The 9,769-nt window shown below is 45.2% G+C and overlaps 2 protein-coding genes across 2 annotated transcripts; both read left to right on the forward strand.

Annotated features, from left to right (window-relative positions):
• Nucleotides 1-292: 292 nt before the first annotated feature.
• Nucleotides 293-2,695, forward strand: Triagg1_10871 (uncharacterized protein; the record flags this gene model as incomplete). Its single annotated transcript, XM_062894990.1, has 3 exons — nt 293-602; nt 667-1,010; nt 1,163-2,695. 3 exons carry the CDS (start codon nt 293-295, stop codon nt 2,693-2,695), a joined length of 2,187 nt encoding a protein of 728 aa, XP_062750158.1.
• A 342-nt stretch (nt 2,696-3,037) lies between these two features.
• Triagg1_10872 (uncharacterized protein) lies at nt 3,038-7,223 on the forward strand (the record flags this gene model as incomplete). The annotated part of the gene is made up of 3 exons (XM_062894991.1): nt 3,038-3,548; nt 3,669-6,108; nt 6,245-7,223. 3 exons carry the CDS (start codon nt 3,038-3,040, stop codon nt 7,221-7,223), a joined length of 3,930 nt encoding a protein of 1,309 aa, XP_062750159.1.
• Nucleotides 7,224-9,769: the final 2,546 nt, after the last annotated feature.

Genomic DNA, 9,769 nt, shown 5'->3' on the forward strand with positions numbered 1-9,769 from the left:
ATTTTGTTTTTCAAAAGTAATAATGAAACGATCACAGATTGCCAGTCCTGCTGGGAGGGCCAGTCCAGTAAAGCGATCTCGTCGAGGAAGCTCTGCTTTACATTCGTCTAATCATATACCATCTACCGCAGTAGGTGAGCTTGCATCGGCACGAACTCTCGCTAAAGGCCATTTGCTTGCCATTGCGAAATTTCCTCTTGACGCCCTATCTTCGCGTTGGAAGGTTGGAAAAAACAGGCGGGTAGATGAGAGCCACCTCAGCAGCCTTTGTCAGAGTTTCCGTGATAGGGGTATGGGCAGACTTGAGCCAGAGAACTACATGAAGATCACGTGCAGCGCCAGCGCGGTCACCGCCATGCAGACGCGTCTTCGCGACAACAGCCCAGGCTTACCAGGGGACCCGGCTGATGCATCAGAGAGCATCCGGGCAAGCAGCCAAGGAACCCCCCTGCTTGAGCCACTTGACTTTCGTGAGTGGGCTGAGGTCACCAATGAGGTTGCAGAGCTGCTTGACGGTCAGCATCGTCTAAGGGCAGCCCGGCAGGTGTTGGACCAGGGCAGCAATAGCGAGAAATGGTGGACTTGCGAGATTTATAACCGTGGTAATTATCCAAAAAGCAACCTACCCTAAAGCATATTATTTACAATATACTAATTTCCACACAGATACACTCCCAGATCACATACGTCTCCAGCTCTGTATGAATCGACAAGAGCTTAAGCTTATGGACCAAGATGGGCAAATCTGGCTACAGCTCATGTCTATTTGCGATAACCAGGGCAGCGAGAATATCCTTGGGAAAGGTAATTCTCAAGATATCACAAAGAAACTTGCAGCCGCCCTTTCCTTAGACGGCGAGGTAGCAACCAAGCTCCCCACGCGAATGTCGATTATTATGCGTAATAAGCAATGGCGCACTTTTACAACGCTATGGTGCCGGACAACCATCGGCAGGGAGACATTCAATGCATCAAAGTGGGTTAATATGATAGCTCACAGACTCGATAATGTAAGCTAGGCCCCTTCCCTCTTAGCCCCCTCTGATACAATAGCCGCTGTCAATAACAACGGTAGTATTATTACGTTTCACTAGTCTTCCTAGTTTACCATTATTACATTATTGTTGAGTACTGGCTTACATGATACCTACGCAAATCGCAGTTTTGGATATCGCGCTTCCAACAAGTGCTGGAGACGCTAGGCTCGCTGGACCTAGAGCTGCGCCCATGCGGCTGGACTATCTCGGAAGAAATCCTCCTTGATGACTGGGATGCCCTCGCGGACCTTTTACCCAAAGGCTACGGGGCCGACGCGGCCGACCGCGTCCTGCAGCAGAGGATCAATGCATCCGCCGCTGCCCTCAACGCGCTTGGGGGGAAGACGAAGACCAAGGCGATGGCCAGCGCCCTGCCTTCGCTATGCGACAAGCGGCTTGAGCAGCTGGTAGACGCCATCAAGAAAGCAGGCTGTCCCCCGTTTAACCAGCTGAGGCCTACGCTCGAGATTAAAAAGGCTAACGGGAAGGCACTCAGCCAGATCATGGGCCACGTCGTGGCCTGGGTTAACCCCTGCCCAACAGACACCAAACGTACGTCCAACAACAAGCCACCTTTATGCAAGGACCTGGAGCCGGCATTCAGGGATGGGGGCAGCAGCAATGACGCCGCTGAAATCGCCCGACTGGCCATCAAGCTGGAGCGGGACATCCTCGAACACGCACTAGGCTTATTGCCTGAGCTCGGGCGCTTAAGCGGCCCCGAGCTCGAAGTTCTGCCAGACGGAGGCCGCGACGCCATTGACGACAAGTACGACGAGCGCTTCAGCCGCAGCGGTCTTTGGCGAGGCGTCCTGGAGATCGTACGACGCAGCCTGGGCCCCGGCGTCCGTGCTGGATGGGTCGCCACGCCGCCCGGCAGCCCGATTGTCCAGGAGCCGGCAGAGAGCGCAAGAGAGCTCGAGCTATACCGCGAGCACGTGCGGCGGGGCATTGTGGCTCTGGTCGACGATGTGGCCGGCGATGATCACATCAAGCATCACCCATGGGCTGCGAAAAAGGGACCCTTTGACAGGCTGAAGTACATCCTCGGGCGCGCGGTCGTGGACTGGCAAAAGGAAGAAAGCAGTGCGTTCAAGCAAGGGAGGACGCCGAACCCTCGCAAGAGCGAGGCGCATCCAAGACGACAGGGTACTGGGCGGGGCGACGAAGGCGTACGCGGTAGCGCAGACTTCAACGGGAGCAGAGGCGCTCGCGAGGGTGACGAGCCCAACCGCCAACAACCACCACGGTCAGGCCAGGGCCATCCCAGCAGGAAAAGCCTGCCGAGCGGACGAAGCTCCACGGCCAAGGCATCAAAACCGCCGTCGTTGAACCCCCCCCGCGAGAAGCAAGTCTCAGCCACCCAGCCTTCCAGCCACGATGGCGACGACAGCGACGAGCTAGAGGTCCTCCCGCCCCTGAACCCAGCCGCCAACAGCAACAGGAAGCCGGCGAGCTCACAGAAATCCAGAAATAATGCCCGACCTGACGACGACGGCGGCGGCGACGAGCTTGAAAGCCCCCCTGGGCCGATCCAGGCAGCCAAGAGCAAGAGGATACCCGCGGGATCCCAGAGCTCCAGCGAGGCCCGTATGGATAGGGCCATCCCGCCCAAGGAAAAGCAGCCAAAATGGGCCGATGGGCGCGTTGCGATATAACAACATATCCGCAAGCGTCAAGGCACAGGTGCAGCCGGGGTCTAAGCATAGATACTGCACGGCCAGCACAGCAACAATACCAAGCTAGTAAATTTTACAGGGATATAATGAGTTCGGGCCACGGGAGAGAATGGTAGGGTCGGGTTTAGGTGTGTCAAGCGAGGGATATGGATCCTTATTGTAATTGTGATTTTTGAAAAAATGAGTGGGAAAAAAATATAAAATAGCTGTGGGAAATAGAACAAAGTATAAAGAAAATTCTATAAAAAACAACAGTAGCTTTTGTCTCTTTCCAAGGGGAAAAAAACAAGGCGCTCTATTTCTCAAAGGATAGCTGTCACTATGCCTCGTCAACCGGCTTCCCAATCCCCTGATGCTATAAGTCTATTTAGCCTTAGAAGCAAGACTCCTTCCACCTATGTTTGTCCCGATAGCGAGGAAGACTCGGACAATACAATCTATGCCTATGATAACGACGACGACGGAGACAGGAGACGCCACTCGACGGCAGACGTGCGTGATAATCATCTCGGGGCCTCCCTACCGCTCAGCAACCTGGCTGCTCGTCGGGAGTCGACCGCGGCCACTCAGGCGAGGCAACCTATCCGTCCGCAGGGAGGTAGGCTCTTCACCAAAGGCAACTGCTTCTCCCCGCCCCCGGAGCCAGAAGGGGGCCGGCCCAGCCCGCCGCCGCCTGGTGATGCCGAGAGCGAGAGCGAGGGTGAGGGCGAGGGCGAGGAAGAGCAGGTGAGCAGTTATGATGCTGCAGACGTGCAGGAAGAGGGCTCCCAACAAGACGAATGGGAGAGCCGAAAATACAAGGTCACTGCTTGCAAGGGCAGCCACCTTACCGGTACGTTCTCATTCATAACACCTATCCCCAACCTATGTATATGGGTTCATGCACGCGTGCCTACTGCTATAAACATACAAATATCCAATATACGGCTACTAACTACGCAATCATGTATAGCAAAGCTATTACGGAAGAAAGTCCTAGACTTATCGAGCGCTACCGAAGCAGTCAGGTTTATCCAAACGAAGCGATCGGTAGATTACAGCATGAGTTCGTGGCCGTTGGATATGGACAGTGAGAACAGGGGCCGCAGTAGAGGGCGGGTGACTAGGCTCCTGCCTACGTTCTTCCTCGACTTCCTCGCAGTTATAGGGAAGCCCGGCCAGGCAGTCTCTAGGGCTACGGAAAGTCACCCCCTCTCCTCAATCAGCATCTCGTTCAAGGACTGGTCGGCGCCCTACTCCAGCAAGCACATTAAGAGCATGCTGGACTTTAGCCTCATTGGCCGCACCTTCAAGGTTGGGGCCGACGGGCTGGCCATGACGTGGTTCATTATCTTTACCCCAGATCCGAGGGCGGCGTACGGCGGCCAGGAGGGGGACGACGATGACCTGGAAGGGAGCCACGGCCGCACCCAGGGGCGGGAAATGCCGGGGACCGGAAGACGCAAGAAGGCCACCGCGTTAAGACGCCACCGCGCCCAAAAGTTCTCGAGGTACTTCCTCGCCTGCGTGGGCAGCACCATCCTGGGCAGGGGCATCGAGGACTCATGGCGCCTCAACGGGCAGGAGACGGCCCAACTCTCCCTTAGAGACTGGGCGAGGCTGCAGGATGCCTTGCTGTCGGGGTGGGCCGATTTCGTCCGGGAGAACAGCGCCCGCGACCGGTTCTGGGCCGGGGTCCAGCTGGCCTTCCACGCGTACGGCTACGGGGGCAACGTCTGCATCGACATTGGCGACGACACCCCCGTCCCGGACATGGAAGAGGTGTACGAGGATAAGGAGGGCGGCGGCAACACCGAGGACGAGTACAGCAGCCTCAACGCCGACACGGAAGACGAGGGCAGCGTCACCGGCGCCTCCCCACGCCGTGGCAGCCCGGCCGAGTCCGTGCTGGACGAGTTTGGGGACAGCCAGAGCGAGGAGGACGGCGACGACGGCGTGGGAGGGCCGAGGCGCTCCCGTGGGGCCCCACGCGCCGAGTCTGCGGAGAGGGGGGCGCGGCTGATGGAGTTCGCGGGGCGGGCCCCCGGTATACAACAGCTGAGCTCCACCATCGAGGCCGTATTCTGCCTCGACGCCGTGCACAGCGTCGCCTACGCTCTCGCCGCGGATATCAACTGCCTCAGCGACGGCCGGCCGGTCTGCCTGCTCGCAGACTTTCAGGCCGTCGAGGGGGAGTACCTGGAGGGGACGAAGCAGGCGTGCCTAACGCCCTACCCCCTGGCGTTCCACCCCGGGTTCGGCAACTTCACATCCACCGCGCCGCCAGACTTCATCAAGGATGCCATAGAGCCGGTGCGCCTTAACATGCGCCGCGAGAACGACGACGACGAGATCGTCGCCGCCGAGTACTTTCAGGGCTACTCCAACATCAAGAAGACGGTGCGCTTCAACCCGCAGGACCTGCTCGCCAGCAAGGCTATCGCCACTGCGGCCCTCGCGCTCCCCGCCAAGGGGCCGGGCGTGACGCACTCCGCGATAGGCACGCAGCAAAGGCTGCTGGCCCGGCTCAGGGGCGAGGGTAACCCGGACGCCCCGCGCCAGGCGATCCCGTACGCGCGGGAGGCAAGCCAGCTGGAGAAGTGCATCCAGGAGAGCGAATTTGCCTTTCGGATGGAGCAGGTAATTACCGTGTCTGTCTCCAAGATACTGCCCGAGAACCGGAGCGCCGCCGCTGTCTTTCGGCCAATGGCCCAGCTTATCAGCCTCTTCCTCACGGCCCAGGATCGCTACGCGGGCGTGCTCAGGGCGTTTAACCCAAAGGTATTCCCGGGCGTGCTGACCTCGTACTGCAGGATCTTTGAGCTTATTACCACGTCGATCCTGACGCAGTTCGACAACGCCGGGGGCCGCGGGCTATCAATCGAGCTGGGCGAGGCCATGGCGGCCGTGGACCGGCTCGGCAGCTTCTGCTTTACGGGAGACAGGAGGGTGCTCCCGCGCGCCACGTTTGAGTACCTGGGTACGTCGAACAGCCTGAGGCACCACGCGTTCCCCTACATCAACCCCAAAATACTAGGGTTTGCCGGCAGAGGCCGCATAGAGATGTGCGACTGGCCCGGCGTCAGGGACAGGAAGGTCCACCTCCTCCAGGCGGCCACGCTCCAGTTTTACTACGGCAAGCAGGTTGCCGCGGGGCGCGAGGCCGAGGCCCAGGTCCAACTTATAGCCGCCAACACGCAGGCCGTCGCGGACTTCATCAAGGTGGTCTTCAGAAGGCACTTTATCCCGGAGATGTGCCAGTTCTTCGCCGCGAGGACCCGCAAACTCCTCCAGAAGCGCAGGCGTGGCGAGGCGCTCACGGCAGGGCAGGAGAGGGATGTGCAGACGGCCTACGCCGAGCTGGATGCCTGGGAGGCTGCGGATGAGAACCCGGCAGAAGTATTCAGCCTCGAGTAAGTATATGCCCGACCTACGTGTCCATACTCTATATCCAAACACCCCGCAAGCAACAGCGGACTCCTTACTGTCTCTCCCCTCTTTACTTCCCCTCATCTTCCGACCTGAGGCGGCCCCTAACTTGCTTTATAGGAAATTCAGGGCCCTTGTGGCCACCATAAACAAGGCCACCAAGAAGCCAGCGGGGCAAGAGCAGGGCGCAATTACCATTGAACGCCTCAGCTATAACACCTTTGCAGGGAGGGTGGCCGAGTCTCTTGTGGCGAGCGCCAGCGCTGGCCTGGACACGAGCACCACCGATAAGACGCTCTGCTCCAAGGACATGACATGGCTGGCAGCCCTAAGCTCTCTCTTCAGGGAGGCAAGTGCCATTAACCCCACTGAGAACGCCGCCAATCGCTGGCGGCTGTATATCGCGGACGCGCTGCGGGAGCATCGCGTCTGCTGGGTCCTTGGCCACGCACGCGGAACGGTAACGGCCACTGTAGCTTGGGAGCTGGTACTAGACAGAGAGCCGGTTTACCGCGACGCCTTTTCTCTCCTGAAGCGAACGGGCGGCCGGGCAGCGGCCGAAGACGAGCGGGCGGCCAAGCGGAGGAAAAGCTCGGCTTTCATTGACTTTGGCTGCACGTTCCCGCTCCGAGAGGGCCTACCCCCTGCATTAAAAACGGGCTATGACATCCTGGTTTTTAACGCAAAGCGCGGGGGCAAGTCGGGAGACTCCGGGCTCATTTCTGAAGAAACGCCCGGGGGCAAGCCGGCAAACACCGGGCTTATTAACCACTATAACTTGGGGTTATCTCTCCTCCAACAATACCAGGCGGAGCCAGAGGTCGAGCTCCTGTGCATGCTGGCTATGACTGTTGGGATGACCGAGGGCATGGCTCTTTACGAAACAAAGGCAAGCCGGCCCGGCTTTATTATCGACACAAAGCCCGCCCGAAAGAAGAGGAAAGAGGCCCGCGCTTTTCTTCTTGCTCTACGTATGCTGTGGTTTCTCAAGCCAGATAAGTTTAGGGAAAAAAAGCCTCAGGGACCAAACGCTAAAAAGCAAGAGGAGATTATGTTTAGTATGCAGTCTGTACGAGAGGCAACAGGTAAGTTTCCCTAACTTATAATTTTTATTTATTAAGTATATAAACTAATAACTCACCTTGCCTTTTAGATCAATATAAAATTACAAATAATATTCTTGGGGCAGTTGGTTGGCTTAAGGGTGGTAGTCGATTTGCTAGTATTAAGTCTGAGTTTATTCGGATAGCAGGGGAGGAGGAGTTACAGGAGAAGCTAAGGACCCTCCAGGAGCATTTGCATAATCCAGTGGAGTTTATTGCAAATGTTTTCCAAAGTAGAGATACTATATGGGTGCAAAGGTGTGAAAGTATAATTAATTGCAAAAAGGAAGCTTAGCTTGATTAATATAAAATAATTTTTTATTAATTTATTATAATATAATTTTATTTTTAATATTTTATTATATATTAAATATAATATTAATATTTTTTTTTAAAAATAATAATAAATTAATATAATAAAATTATGATTTATATTTATAAAATAATTTTTTTTAATTAAATTAAAAAATTTATATTAAGTAATATATTATAAGTAATTTATAAAAATAAAGAATTTATTATAATTTATATTAATAAATATAATTATAAAATATAATTAAAGTTATATAATTAATAATTTTAATAAAATAATTATATTATAATTTAATATTTATAACCTTAATTTATAATTTTTTAAAAATATAATTCTTAATTTAATAATAAATAATTTAATTTTTAAATTTAAGTTATATTTATTAAATATAATTATATATATTTTATATTACTTTAAATTTATATAATTATAAATAATTTTACTTAATATAAATTAATATATAAGTTTTATTTATATATTAATTTAAAATAATTTAAATAATAAATTTTAAATATAAAATAATATTAAATTATATATATAAATTATTATTTATTAATTATATAAAAATTTAATTAATTTTTTTTAATTATATATTAACTTAATTTAATTAATTTATTTATATAAGCTATATATATAATTTATTTATAAAACTTTTTTATATTAATATATAAATATAAATATTTTATTTTTTATAATTTATTAATAAAATAATTATAATTATAATAATAACTCTATAGGGTAAGTATTATAAAAATATAATAAATTAGAAAATTAATTATAAAAAGCTTATATAATAATAAATAAGCTAAAGTAAAAATTTTTTAAAAAAAGTTAATTTATTTTAAAATAAATAAACTTAAGTAAGTTTTTTATTATATATATATATATTATAATATATATTTAAAATAAGTAAATTATTAAATATAAATATAAAATAATAATTAATTATATTTATATAATATTATTTATTAATTATATAAATAAATTCTTTTATTTTTTATTAATTATTTATTAATTTAACTTAATTTATTTACTAATATTAACTTAATATAAAATTATTTATTTATAATTTTATTTTTTTTAATTATATAAAAGCTTAATTTATTATTTTATATATTATAATTTAAATTAATTTATTTTTTATTTAATTAATTAATTATAAAAATAATAATTTTATAGTATTTAAAACTTTTTTAAGAATTATTATATTTATTTTTATATTATATATTTAAATAAAATTATTAATATAATATTCTTTATTTAATATTTTATTAAATAATTAAAATAAAAAAATAAATAATAGTTTTTTAAAATATTATTATAAAAAATATATAATATATAATATATAATTATTATATATATATATATAATATTTTAAAGTATTTATTATTAATATAATTAAATTAATTATAAAAAATTATAATAATTTAATTTATATTAAGTAATATAAAATAATATTTTTTTTAAAATAATTAATAATTTATAATTTATATTAATAAAAGTAATAAAATATATATAATTAATTTTATTATATAATTAATAAATTTAAAATAATAATTTAATTTATTATTATATTAATAATTAATAATTTAAATAACTTAATAAATAATATATAATAAACTTATATATTTAATTATAGATTTTAAATTATAATAAAAAGTTAATTTTTTTATAATAAATTATTTAAAAAGTTAAGTTTTTTAACTTTATTATTTAATAATTAAAATAACTCTAGTTTATTAATTTATTATAAATTTATCTAAGTTACCTTATAGACTTATTATTATAATTATAAAAGTTAAAGAATAATATTTTTTTTTATATAATTACTTTATTATAATAAACTTATATTATTATTAAATTAATTAATATATTTTATATTTAATAATTAAAGTTTAAGAATTATAAATATTAATATATAATATAATAATTATTTACTTTAAATATTATAATATTAATATTATATATTAAAAATATTATAATTAAAATTATTTATTATTATTTTTATTTATAATTTTAATATAACTTAATAATAATATTAATAATATTTTAATTAAAAATATAAATAAATATTAAAGTTAATTATATTTTAATTTAAATAAAATATAAATAAAAATATTTAAGTTTAATAATTATAAAGAAAAGAAATTATAAAAAAAAAGTAAAATAAATAACCTTAATAAAAGCAGTAGAAGCAGTAGAAGTAGTAGAAGCTATAGAAGTAGTAGA

The sequence above is a fragment of the Trichoderma aggressivum genome, assembly GCF_033847375.1.
Source record: "Trichoderma aggressivum f. europaeum strain CBS 100526 chromosome Unknown scaffold_091, whole genome shotgun sequence".
NCBI classification, from domain to species: Eukaryota; Fungi; Ascomycota; class Sordariomycetes; order Hypocreales; family Hypocreaceae; genus Trichoderma; species Trichoderma aggressivum.